Source organism: Mytilus californianus, unplaced genomic scaffold (genome assembly GCF_021869535.1).
Source record: "Mytilus californianus isolate M0D057914Y unplaced genomic scaffold, xbMytCali1.0.p SCAF_3, whole genome shotgun sequence".
Lineage (NCBI taxonomy): Eukaryota > Metazoa > Mollusca > Bivalvia > Mytilida > Mytilidae > Mytilus > Mytilus californianus.
The window spans coordinates 81,964,247-81,979,267 of NW_026262679.1; the positions used below are offsets into that span (position 1 = coordinate 81,964,247).

At 31.1% G+C, this 15,021-nt stretch overlaps 1 protein-coding gene across 4 annotated transcripts in view; it reads right to left on the minus strand.

The window, feature by feature from the left end:
- LOC127735182 (uncharacterized) overlaps window positions 1–13,460 on the minus strand; it is a 131,341-nt gene extending 117,881 nt beyond the window's left edge. For all 4 annotated transcript variants that reach the window (XM_052245288.1, XM_052245283.1, XM_052245282.1 and 1 more), the window contains exons 1-2: window positions 13,200–13,460; window positions 7,034–7,163 (exon numbers count right to left, since the gene is read on the minus strand). In XM_052245288.1, the coding sequence (XP_052101248.1) occupies window positions 7,034–7,163; window positions 13,200–13,263 (194 nt within the window). In that variant the 5' untranslated portion in view covers window positions 13,264–13,460. The remainder of the gene's footprint in view (window positions 1–7,033; window positions 7,164–13,199) is intronic.
- Window positions 13,461–15,021: the final 1,561 nt, after the last annotated feature.

Sequence of the window (15,021 nt, forward strand, 5' to 3'; positions counted from 1 at the left end):
AGTCAATGCAGACCTACATGTAATATCAAATAATCCCTTCATACAGAAGCTACTTAAACTAACAGAATTTATAGTCATTAGAAGGGACAGATGCACAGACAAATAAAAGAATGGACAAGGTAAATGCAATGTATCAACCATTCCATTAGTGGTGGTAATATGTTAGTCCATTATAAGATTGTTCTAAAATAGCTTAACAACTTCATTGTATCAACATCTATCGTCCTGAACATGTATGAAATATTTGCCACTGGATGTTAAGCAACCAACAATCAATCAATCATTGTATCAATACAAGATGACGTTTTATTCATCAGTTATTTAAAAAGTACTTATATATATATATGCTTCAGTAAGTCAGAATATTTTAACAAAATTACAAGGATACCGAATTCATAAGATCTAACTAAACAAGAAAAGGAAATTAATTAAAATAATGGCTTATGAAACAGTAAATATGTTTTGTTTGTATAGCCATGATTTAATAATCATTTGTATAAACAACAACCCTGTGACGTATTTACCTACAAAATTATACCAGTTACTATTTCATTTTTAAGGACGGCTTGTATGTAAAAAGAAAATGATCCGATCTCACACAAAGTTCTATTTTAAAATGTAAAGAAAAGAATAAATAAATATTGACCAGGCCTTTGAAAAATTTAAATTGCACCACAATTATTGAAATAAAGTTGTGAGAATTCTCAATAAGAACTAAGGTGTAGAATAAATTTACAAAATTAAAGCAATTTAAAATTTTAACTGCTCTAATTTAAATTCAAGCTTGTCAACCAATAAGTAATACAACAAATTCTATTATAATGTTAAAGTATATAATGAAAAAAATGGGTAGCAATAAGAATCCAATCATAAAAAAGCTGTGCGAATATAATTGTATAGTTAAGTAACAAAATCTTAATACCGTATATTACGTATATTACGGAAAATAATATGTACAATTCATGTACCGGTATATCAATCAATTTTGTAGGTGCAGTCACATTTAAGAAAATTACCAGTACCCATATTTGATACCATATTCCGACTACAAATACTGTTAGTCAAGTGTTAAAAACAAGATATAGTTACAATGATCAAAAAGATATAGTACTTTAAGTTTGTATATTTAAATTATATTACTCTCACTTATGATCAAGTCAGGCTGCTCATATATCAACTAATGGGTGACTATTCATCAAAATTAGTATTTATATCAATTTTTCTATAAAACTAAATTCAATCAGTTCTGTTCTCTCATAATCACATGATATATGTATAAAAGATTAGTTAAACACTTCAGAAATATAATCCCATTTTCATTTAATATCCATCAAATATTTATAATCAGATAAACATATATGATACAATAGCCTTACATAATATTCAAAAATGTTAAAAATAAATACATAATGCCAGCGCTGGTTACCAAGTCCAGCAACTCAGCCAGAATAAAACACTTCATATATAGTGATCTTCCCCAGTTTTGTTTATATAGCACCGATGGATATGAAAAAAGCACTTTTTCTCTAAAATTATAGCACTTCATTGATGATACATTCTATAAATCTTATTCAGATACCATCATGGTAAAAAAATAGTGCCATGGTGCTATAAGGCCCTGGGAAGAACATTTATAATATATAATTATAATTATGCATTTAACTTCTTGAAAATTGAGCATTAAATAGAGACATGCATGGAATAAACTTGAAACCTATTGACATATGACGTAGGTACAATTTTGTGCTGAAATTTAACTTAAAATTTATCCTTACTGTTAGTTTTTTCCATGGAAAAATGTTTATATTATTTTTTTTTCAATAATTTTAATGGCAACCCTACTAATAAAAGAATAAAATTAGGATGGTGGGGGATAATTCATTTACATATAAACATTACACAAGAGTGCACACGCTGAAATGTCTCGCCTGTTTTACTGACCACTGATTTTATGTTGAAAGTCTTAAAGATAAAGGTTATTAATACAAGTATCACATAAACTTGACATTCCTAAAGATCCATGACAATGAGGCCAAGGTCAGATAAAAACTGTCACACAGACATGTAAACCTTACAATTATTCCATACACCAAATAAAGTTGACCTACTGCTTATAGTACTTGAAAAACAGACTAAAACACAAAAACTTAACATTAACCAATGAACCATGAAAATTAGGTCAAGGTCAAATGACACCAGCTAGACAGACATGTACACCTTACAATCATTCCATACACCAAATATAGTTGACCTATGGCTTACAGTACTTGAAAAACAGACAAAACACAAAAACCTAACAATGACCAATGAACCATTAAAATGAGGTCAAGGTCAGATGACACTGGCTAGACAGACATGTAAACCTTACAATTATTCCATACACCAAATAAAGTTGACCTACTGCTTATAGTACTTGAAAAACAGACCAAAACACAAAAACGTAACATTGACCAATGAACCATTAAAATGAGGTCAAGGTCAGATGACACCAGCTAGACAGACATGTACACCTTACAATCATTCCATACACCAAATAAAGTTGACCTATTGCTTACAGTACTTGAAAAAACAGACCAAAACACAAAAAATTAACAATGACCAATGAACCATGAAAATGAGGTCAAGGTCAGATGAAACCTGCCAGTCTGACATGTACCCCTTACAATCATTCCATACACCACATATAGTTGACCTGCTGCTTGTAGTATCTGAGAAACGGACCTAATCATGTAACTTTAACCTTGATCACTGATCCATGAATAGAGGTCGAGGTCAGGTTAACCCTGTCTGACAGACATGTAGACATTGTGAGGAACCCATATACCAATATAGTAATCATATTACTCATAAATTCACATAACAAAAAAAATACAATTTTTTTTCAAGCAGTCTCTGAACCATGAAAATGAGGTCAAGTACAATGGGCATATGACAGACAGAAACTTCGTAACATAAGGTATCTGCATACAAGGTATGACGCATCCAGGTCTTCTACCTTCTGAAATATAAAGCTTTATACAAATAGTTTAACCTGCCACTGCCGGATAGTAATACCTATGCCTCGCATACTGCGACTTTCGTCAGAGGCGAGACAAAAAAGGACACTGTATGATATGGACTCATTTCAAATTTACAGTAACACAAACTACAAATACATAATAAAACTTATACAATAATATCCTAAAATCCAAATTTTCTGGCAAAATGTCAATTTGATATGGTAAGGCAAATAAATTAGGAAATGAAGTATTCTCAGGCTTTTTATTTTTTACATTCCTGTCCGATACATTATCATTTATAATACATCCTTTACTCCCCCTTTTTAGTTCTTGATGACCCATATAAGCTCTAATGGATCTTTTCCATACCAAATACGATGACTAATGTGAACTATTAATACATAATCAGGTGAATTTTGTTTTTAAAAAGACATTTATAAGCAGTTGTGGTGTAGATGTAAACATTATTATACATGTAGATTTTTTTATTATTTTTATTCAAGTCATAACAAATAATTAAATGTACATGTATTTAATGGTTGAGAAACTAGGGTCACTACACATGAATATTTGATAGATAATCCATACTGTTAAAGTCTAAAGAATAAAAAGTCTGTCTTATATAAATGTACATGTAAATCAGATTAACCTGACCGAGCATTTTCTTATCAAGATTATATGTGAAAGATATGTTTACTAACATGTATTTTTTATTACAATTAATTCATTTATTTTTGTGGGCACCATTTTTTGTGAATTAAGGAAAATTGTACTTTCGTAGATATTCTATTGCCTGGTTTGCCAAAGGATGCATACAAGCCTATAGAAAAAAAAAATTTTTTTGTGGTTTTCATGGATAAACATGAACCACATAATTAAATGTTCAACGAAGTATAAAGTTTTTATAGGTTTGGCAAAACCATGAAATCAAATGTCCAGGAAAATACAAATTTCCCTCAACCCATGAAAATTTGTACCCACGAAAATAAATGTATCCACAGTATACAAAATTTTTTTTTCTGGTACATGTATACATATGTACATTTCTCGTTTTTTATATAGATTAGACCGTTGGTTTTCCTGCTTGAATGGTCATTTTTGGGGCCCTTTATAGCTTGCTGTTCAGTGTGAGCCAAGGCTCAGTGTTAAAGGTCGTACTTTGACCTATAATGGTTTACTTTTACAAATTGTGACTTGGATGGAGAGTTGTCTTATTGGCACTCATACCACATCTTCTTATATCTAATCAAAAACACAATAGCTTTTCAAAACTGTGAATGTTATTTGTATCATTTCTGTTTGAAATTGGTAGTTTTTAATGCACACATGATCATCTTCTCTTAGACACCTTTTCCATCATTATAACTAATGGGGATTACTTTACCATTTACTAGTTAGTGATAGCTACAATCTACCAAAGGACAAAGAGAATCATCAAGCAATTATTATAGCAAAAGCAAACAAAACATGTATTGACAAAAAAATGATATGATGGATGCCTTTATAGACAGTAACATTCTCATGGGTACCACATATTGATTTTTGCACATAGTTGACTCAAGTCATCAGTGTTTTGATAATGACATATGATTTTTCACTGCAATTATGCAATTTAATGAGCCACTTCAGATACAACATAAATACATATATATAAAATAATGATATGTGGTATCATTGCCAATGAGACAACTATACAACATAGTCCAATTGATATGGATTTAAACAACATATGTAAATGTATTTGTACTTAAGTGACTTAAAAAGTATGCTCCTGCCTACAGAACCAAAAACTTCATAATTTCTCACGACAATGAAGACCAGTGGTGTATATATACATAACCGGGATACAAATGAATGACACTAGCATACTTAATATACAAAATTCCACAATTTCAAATTAATTAATCATTAACCATGCTGTCTTGATTATAACTATAGAACTGAAACATTTGTAAAGGAATATAATTGCTTCCAATAATGATTAACCTAAATAAAGATGTAAACATTGAAGCAAAACTAAAACCTTGGTCTAGTTTACAACTGTAATAGGATGAGACATAAAACATTTCCTTAAACTGTTGATCAATTTAAGCCATTCTGATCATAGCACATCAAAACCCTATTATTTAACCCAGCCATAAATCCTTCTAGTAAGATCTAAATGCTTAGTACTTTTGTTATGTTCCAATTGGGTTGGTGTCTAATTGACATTTTTAGTGCAAATGTACTGCATTTTGATTTTTTGGTTATTCATAAAGTTGTGTTTTTTCGTGCACTGGTATTAAACGAAATCATTGCAATTCTGTCATGTCTGTGATACTAAAAATATGCAAAATATTAAGTATTTCTGTTACTAAATTGGCATTCACAAATTTTCAAATCAATCATGCCTATAGGGGTAAAAGTTCCATATGGCACCCCCACCATACTAAAAGAACACAATAATGTATTACAGTTTATTCCGTTGGTATTATGGAACTCTTTCCAATACCCACTCATAAGGGTGTAAGCTGTGGAAAAGGGGAAACAATGCCTCAAATGCAGGTCGTACAGGAGATTGATTGACTGGTGTTTAACGCCACTTTCAGCACTATTGTGCTATTTTGTGGACTGGCCAGTTTTTATTGGTGGAGGAAGCTGGATTTTTGATAATCCTTTCCACAAATTTATTAAAGCCACTTCAAGGAAACACTCTGAATAATAAAACAGACTAATGAAAACTGTGTATGATGTTATTCATAAAGCATGGACATGTACTTGATATACATGGACATATAAGTATACACAATTCCCCTGTTCCTCACAAAATTACTGTGACAATTTACATTTTTATGCAACAACAGAATTCTTTAAGCTGCATTATCAAAAAGTATTGGAAGGAATGCATTACAGTAACTTTATATATACAGTTCATTCTTCAAAAAATTCAAGATTAGATAATTGTTTGCATAACATGTTGAAATGATGTCATATACATGAATGTCAAGAAAGGTTCAGTTCTTGAAAACAGACAATTGTTAAAAAAAAATTTCAATAGAGAGATTTGAGATATGGATGATTGTTTACATATATGCTGAAAGCATGTCATAAACTGAATGATGAGAAGTCATCTACCTGTATGCTTATGTCAACAAAAGTAATTGCGATGCAATCCTAAATAAGAGCTCAGGTAAAGACCACTGCAGTGATTAATTAAAATTTTATAGGTTTTTATATCAATCTATCTTCACATCGTTTTCTAATGGGATATCAATAAAGCTCAAACAAATAAAATTACAATGAAAGGCTTTCAGGAAACAACTCCATAATGGGAAACAATAATTGATTTTTATTTCTCAAATTTTGTTGAAAACAAATGTTCAGGTGTGTTAAATTTCATTTAAATGTAAAAATTGTTTAATCAAGCATTTACATTTTTACAAAAACTGTGATTGACCATGAAGTAATATATTACTACTGGTGTTATGACATGTATATAAATTTAAATAAATACAAACATGCAGCCATTTGTTACTGATAAAATCACATTATAGAAAAAACATTGTAATATAATAGAAATTAATTAAGTATGATAAAGTTACACAATTCCTATACCAAGATAGGACCACACATACTCAAGGCCTTCTGGAATAGGAGGGTCTGACTAAAAAAGTACAAATACTCCAGTGCATCAAGTACAAAATGAATATTTTACTTCTTATACAGCAGGTACGTGCAATCAAACATCAAAAAGCACTGGATAAGAAGGTGAACAAACATTTTGAACAGCAACTGGCTTTAATTTGGTATCACACTATTCCCTTTTTAGAGAAGAATTCTGTACTTTCTAAAGTGTTAAAGGAGTTATTTTCACAAGAAAAGAGTATAGATTTTCCTGTTGCAATGGTTCTAATTATGTATATGCATTTTGAGAACACATGTATGTCGAAATGCAGATATGGAAAAGAGACAAAGTTCAATATACAAATGTGTATACAATCTTAAAACAAATGTAAACGTGTAATAGAAAATTAAATAACTTAAAGAATACTTACTAATATCCTTGGGGACATGTTTCACAATTCCCATCTGTTGAAAAGTATGACCCAGCTGAACATGATGTTGCTATTCCTGGGCAATTTGTATCACACTCAGTACAGTTACATGATTGTGCTGTAGCTATATCTACAATAAATAATCAGAACATATCATAAAATCTTGCCTTTCTTCATTCTTTTTTATAGTACAGTACTACCGAGAACGAGCGTTTAAGGAAAGAAATAGAAGGAATAACATCTATAAGAAAATGATGACTTTTATACCTCATTTAAAATTGCAATATAGTTTATATAAATAAGGAGATACATTTTTGTAACTATATATATATTCACCAGTGTCCAAATGATGTTGTTATTCATGATATGGTATGGATTTTTCTCATTGGTAAAGGCTGAATGGCTGCCTATGACGGCTTACATCTACTTCCTTTGAACTTTGGTGGCTAGTTGTCTCATTGGAAATGATACCACATCTCTTTATTTTTATAAAGGTCTATAAACTAATGTTTGTTTACTAGCCTGCCAAGCTACTGAATGTTGCACATTCTTCTAACCCTGTATATTAAATTAACTGGCCTCTTACTGATGAGCTAGCATCAGTGCTGTTATGTTTAGGTGAGCCTTGTCAGATAGATATGTGCACCTTACAATTGATTTTAGCAATTGAAAACATGCAATACATGTGTATAAAAAAAAGGAAAAACTATCATGAATTCTGAATTATCAAACTGATCTTACTACAGTTAATATACACAAAACATGTTTAACCCAGCCGCATTTTTGCGCCTGTCCCAAGTCAGGAGCCTCTGGCCTTTGTTAGTCTTGTATGTTTTTTTAATTTTAGTTCCTTTATATGTTTTGGAGTTTAGTGTGACGTCCATTTTCACTGAACCAGTACACAATTTTATTTAGGGGCCAGCTGAGGACCACCTCCGGGTACGGGATTTTCTCACTGCGTTGAAGACCCATTGATTGCCTTCGGCTGTTATCTGCTCTTTGGTCGGGTTGTTGTCTCTTTGACATATTACCCATTTCCATTCTCAATTTTATTTACAAAAAGAGGATTCAGTTTTTAATAAAATGCTTCGCTGGGCGCAGCTTGATACGACCGCAGAGGTCAAACCCTGAACAGTTGGGGCAAGTATGGACACAACATTCAAGCTTGATACAGCTCTGAATTTGGATTGTGATTAAATATTTGACACAGCATAGGTTTCTGACACAGAAAGAATGTGGTCTAAGAACTTCAATTTTTTTAATTTACCTATTATGGTCCAATGTCCAAAATCAAAATACATGGTTAGATTCAGCATATCAAAGAACCCCATATATTCAATTTTTGTTGAAATCAAACAAAGTTTAATTTTGGACCCCAACTTGGACAAACTTGAAAACTAGTCCCACAATCAAAAATCTAAACACATGTTATGATTCAGCATATCAAAGAACCCCATATATTCAATTTTTGTTGAAATCAAACAAAGTTTAATTTTGGACCCCAATTTGGACCAACTTGAAAACTGGGCCAAAAATCTAAAATCTAAATACATGTTTAGATTCAGCATATCAAAGAACCCCATATATTCAATTTTTGTTGAAATCAAACAAAGTTTAATTTTGGACCCCAACTTGGACCAACTTGAAAACTGGTCCCATAATCAAAAATCTAAACACATGTTTAGATTCAGCATATCAAAGAACCCAAAAATTCAATTTTTGTTAAAATCAAACTAAGTTTAATTTTGGACCCTTTGGACCTTAATGTAGACCAATTTAAAAAAGGGGACCCAAAATTAAAAATCTAAATACATGGTTAGATTTGGCATATCAAAGAACCCCAATAATTCAATTTTTGATGAAATCAAACAAAGTTTAATTTTGGACCCTTTTGACCTCAATATGAACCAATTTGATAGCGGGTCCACAAATAAAAAATCTAAATACATGGTTAGATTCAGCATATCAAAGAACCCCAAGAATTCAATTTTTGATGAAATCAAACAAAGTTTAATTTTGGACCCTTTTGACCTCAATGTGGACAAAGTTGATAACGGGGCCCAAAAATCAAAAATCTAAATACATGGTTAGATTCAGCATATCAAAGAACCCCATATATTCAATTTTTGTTGAAATCAAACAAAGTTTAATTTTGGACCCCGATTTGGACCAACTTGAAAACTGGGCCCATAATTAAAATCTAAATACATGTTTAGATTCAGCATATCAAAGTACCCTAAAAATTCAATTTTTGTTAAAATCAAACTAAGTTTAATTTTGGACCCTTTTGACCTTAATGTAGACCAATTTGAAAACGGAACCAAAAATTAAGAATCTAAATACACGGTTAGATTCGGCATATCAAAGAACCCCAATAATTCAATTTTTGATGAAATCAAACAAAGTTTAATTTTGGACCCTTTGGACCTCAATGTGGACCAATTTAAAAACGGGGCCCAAAATCCAAAAACTTAATACACGGTTAGATTCAGCATATTAAAGAACCCCAAGAATTCAAGAATAAAACCCCATTGAAATTGATCAAGAAATAAGCAATTTATACGAAGTATCTTCTTTTGCACAATACTGTGTAATTGAATATTTCTTGCTATTGTGCAATACTGTACAATTGACAATTTCTTGCTTTTGCGCAATATTGTGCTATTGGATATTTCTTGCTATTGCGCAATACTGTGCAATTGAAGATTTCTTGCTATTGCGCAATACTGTGCAATTGAAGATTTCTTGCAATTGTGCAATACTGTGCAATTGAAAATTTCTTGCTATTGCACAATACTTATTATATAATAATTTACACATCCTGTTTGGTGTGTATCTCCTACCATATCATTATTATTTGCTTTTAAATATTTATCAGAAATAACCAACTTAAAATGGAAAATTTTAAAAGAAAAAAAAAAGGAAAAAAAGGAAAAAAAAGAAAAAAAAAAATCCCCCCCCAAAATTTTTTGAACCCCCTTATGATTCATCACCCCCAAACTCAATCCCAGCCTTCCCTTTGTGGTATGGTACCTTGCAGTACAATTTCAGAGAGATCCATACACTTGAACACAAGTTATTGTCTGGAAACTAGAAAAATGCTTATTTTTGGCCCCTTTTTGGCCCCCAATTCCTAAACGTTTCGGACAATTACCCCCAAACTCAATTCCAGCTTTCCCTTTGTGATATGGAACCTTGTAGTACAATTTCAGAAATATCCAAACACTTACACACAAGTTATTGTCATGAAACTAGAAAAATGCTTGTTTTTTGCCCCTTTTTTGGCCCCTAATTCCTAAAATTTTGAGGCAATTACCCCCAAAATCAATTACAGCCTTCCCTTTGTGATATGGAACCTTGTGGTACAATGTCAGAGAGATCCATACACTTACACACAAGTAATTGTCTGGAAGTTACAAAAATGCTTATATTTGGCCCCTTTTTGGCCCCTAATTCCTTAACTGTTGGTACCATAACCCCCAAAATCAATCCCCACCTTCCTTTCGTGGTATTGAACCTTTTGGTAAAATTTCATGGAGATCCATTCACTTAAACTAAAGTTAGAGTGCGAAAACCAATGTGTCTTTGGACGACGCCGGACGACGACGACGACAACGCCAACGTCATACCAATATACGACCAAAAAATTTTCAATTTTTGCGGTCGTATAAAAAATTAGGCTTGTAATCAAAAATACAAGAAGCTGAATTCATATACATGAACTGCTGTGACATCTGTATATACACATGTACCAAATAAATTTTATAAACCCCTGGCCTCACACAAAAGAAGTTTATGAAAAAAAATGAATAAAATTTGGTATTTATTCATCATAATTTTTTTAAATTTTGATTTACAATGTAATATATAAAAGAAGATGAACTGCAGATTTTGAACATTTTATTTATTACAGAATTTATGTTTTTGTTCATATTTGTTGAAATTAGGTACATTATTAAATTTTCTGTATTTTGCGGAATGGAATAATCAGAAATTTTGTTCATCAAGAAATATGGTCTTCTATATTGAATAGCTTGGGTAGCAATAGAAAGGATATATTACATGTACTTCCAGAAAACTAGCGAATAATTAAAAAATAAAACATGAAAAGATATAACAGAAAAACGATCTCTTGTGAACTCTTCCAAAAAAACTGAGCATTTTCCTGTTACATCAATAAATGTACACGAAATGCTATACATTTATAATATGTCGTCTGAATATAGATTATAATAGTGTTTTTTTTGGGGGTACATGTATATACATGTAAACTGGTAATGACAAGCCTTAAAGAACTGTTAAGTGTTAAAAAATATTTTTCATACAATAACTATTACACAGGAGCACTTTTTGACATACATGTAATCCTAAACAAAAATGTATTTTAAAAGAATTCAAATAAAATTTTAATTGAGGTAAAACTTTGTAAATGTTTTCAAAGTAAATGCTATCAAACAAACGTCTTGTGATCATATCTTTCCAGCATTATTCACATCTTAACATGTAAGAATTGTATCTTGAAATTCTGATAAGGAAGAACATACATGTAGATGAGCATGTACAATGTACATAGCTTTCCTTCACTTTTCTTCAGTGTAGAAAACCATGACATAAAATTATTTTATTGCAACAATTACCGCTAAATGTACAAGTACAAATGAAAACTTTCTTATGCTTAGCTGCTTTCAAAATCAGACATGTGTAAGCCAAAAAAAATCACATGTAGTTATTAATCAATGACTGTCACTTTGATAAATCTTCGACAATCACAATGTCAAACATATCTGGTTAGGACAACACTAATTTGTAAATGGAGGGGGGGGGGGGATATTGTAAATAAGACTTTTTATATTTTTATAAATATGTACATGTATGCATCTGAAAAGCATTAATGTTCCAAATAAAATAATACATGTATATATTTCTAAACCTCCAAAGACAATTTCTACATATCCATGAATGTGTTTAATTTTACCTAAATTTCTTGGTGTAGTGTTAATTTTAGTATTTGTATAAGGATACATAGAAATAATAAAATACAAAACAAATTGTTCATTGAAAAAAAATAAAATGATTTGTATATACTTTTTACATATGTATGTGTTGAACAAATATTTTTAGCACCTGATATTTATCCTTTATAAATTAAGGACTAACTGTTAGTGTTATAGTCCCATATAAAATGGACAGTCCTTCTTTTGATGGTAATCCTGTATCTTAAGGATTGTTTGAAATCTGCTCTTAGAGCTTCGCAAATTGTAAAGACACCGGTCTATTGTTGAAGACAGCTGTATGTTGCCCTCTAGATATCTTTTGGTTATTTTTATCTTTGGGTTGCTCCCCAAGTAATGTATACCCATCTGCATATTCAACCTTGATTACCACTACACAAATGGGTTTACACGTACAATTCTTGAACATTGTTTTAACCAATTTAAGATACATATATATACCGATATACCAAAAGAACGGGCTAATAATATACTTCTTCAATTTGGATTTGGTGGGTTTTCCAAGTCATTACATGTAAAAGCACAATTGATAAAATATGAGGCCACAAACTTTTGTGGAAGCCTATTCCTTCAAATGAGCTAAAAGTTGATATGTTTCAAGAATAATCTGCTAACTAGCATACTAAATGTTGTTAATATCAATCCATATATGTGTGCACATGTATGCAATATCAAATTTTTTTAGGCAAATCCAAAATTTATTTTGCAGTGTGAATTTATAACCTCTCTAAATATATATCATGTATATATATATAATATTCCAACCTATGAAAGAAGGATGTTAACAAAGTATGAGGCAGTTTTTTTCATGACTTTGGATTCTATACAGCTATATATACATGTATTTACATTTTGACCATTCAAAAATTTAGGGAAAAACAGACATGCAGTATTGAAATAATTTCTGTTTTATATATATATATATAACATTTTAGAAGGATTGTAAAATCTCCTTGCTTGGTGTCATACAAAAATATATCTTTCTTTAAATAATTTAAGACATATCAATATGTGACTACCAGCAGCCCCCCCTTTCAAGTATGAAATGATAGCTATATATTATAAAATAATTTAATTGATATGGCGTAGATATCACTTTATCACCCGAATTTTCATTTGAAAAAAAAAACTTTTCTTGATAATGTACAACTTACCAATTAATAATAAACATATAACGACTGAAAATATTTCTCTTTTAACACTGATCGAAAACACCATTGTATGGTGTAAAAAAATCCAAATTGAAGTCACAACACACAAAAATACACGAAGTTCTACATATACAAAACTACATCTCAAAACGAAATTCCTTCTGTAAGTTTACATGTTTTCGAAAACGATTGACACTTCAAAATTTAACGTAGTAGTCCCCATGTAACGGTCCGCTTTTCTCTTCCTTCTACCCCGTGTATCTGTTTTGCATGGGTGCTTTGCGTGCTTATATAAAACCCGAGTATTAAATGTAAACAATCGTTCGATTGGTTGATTTAGCGGAAAAGGTGTTTACTCCGAGCGAAAAGCGTTATGTTTCCAAGCAACATTAAACAAATGTATATGATTTTCTATAATACAAATGTTAACTTTATATAAAAGTATTTTATATACTATTTTATTCAAGAGTGCAAAATATCTTCAAACAGAAAACATGAATGTAAATTTCCAGCTGTTAGTGAGAGAAGGTTACCGATAGTATAAGTTTAATCAGAGAAATTATATGTCTCTGTACAAATCAGTATAATATATATAGTTCCAGCTCTGGTTTAATACACAAAGTGATTTAAGTTACCAGCATTTTATTTTTTATTGTTTGCGTTATTTTTTCCGTTTGATTATTTTTTTTTCTCAGCTTTTCTGAGAATAAAAAATGATGAAACGTGTAATTTTTTTTGTAAAAGTGAACAAGTTTATACTTATTTGTTTGTCCGTCCATCTATTCAAATTTCTATCGATCTATTCAACATGTTTAATTACAGTTGTTATAATAATAACAAAATCAAGTCACTTCTAATTTAGTTAAAGTTTGCTTTCAGAGCCAAACCGACGAATAGGTGTTTTCGATGACGTCCGCGTATACTTGTTGCAGTAATTTAAAAGTAAAAATGTACTATTAAATTATTTCTTTTTACTGTATTTGGATGTAATTGTGTTGTTGGGTAAACATTTCAATGATCCATACCACGAAACTTCTGTTATTCTTCAAATTTTGTATATTTTGTAGGATTCAAAACGTAAATAAAGAAATACATTGTAAATCGTAGACAATTTAGATTGTTATAATTTCATGATTTCTTTATAAAATTGTCAGCTGCTGAAACCAAAACAGGTTTAGGTATTTGGCTCATGCCATTTCACTCGGACAATTTTTAATTTAACGACAATTTTAAGATTTTTCTCAACTTAAATAGAGCTGACAACTTTGCAAGAAAATTGGTCGATATTGATGAGCTGACTTACCTGAAGAACTGCAGTTCACTACAGATGTGACGAGTGCTGGAAGTGTTGTTCCCAGTTCAGCGTATGTTGTGTTTAAGTAGTGATCTGGGTATGTTCCGTAAACTGCTAAGTCCTTTAAAACAAGGTGTCCATTAGAGGTACCACCTATTCCAACAGTAATTATTATTATTCCATCGCTTCGGCACGAAATTCCAGATATTTTGGCCTGGGTTGCATCTGTTATACCATCAGACAAGAGAACAAGATAATTCTGAGCAGATGACCTGTCACCCTTGCTTGATACAAATATCGTCTGGCAGGTAAAATCCAAAGCACTGGCAATATCTGTATCATTACCATCGGCATAGCTAGCACTAGAGAGTGAGCTTTTGATCTCATTTTTATCGAAACTGGTATTTAAATCAGAGATGCTTCGAGAAGTTGAATTTGCATGAAACAAAACAAATCCTACTCTAATGTCGTTTTCGCCTATTGCCAAATTGTCAACCGTAGTTGAAAGGGCACTCATTGTGTCAGTAAAGT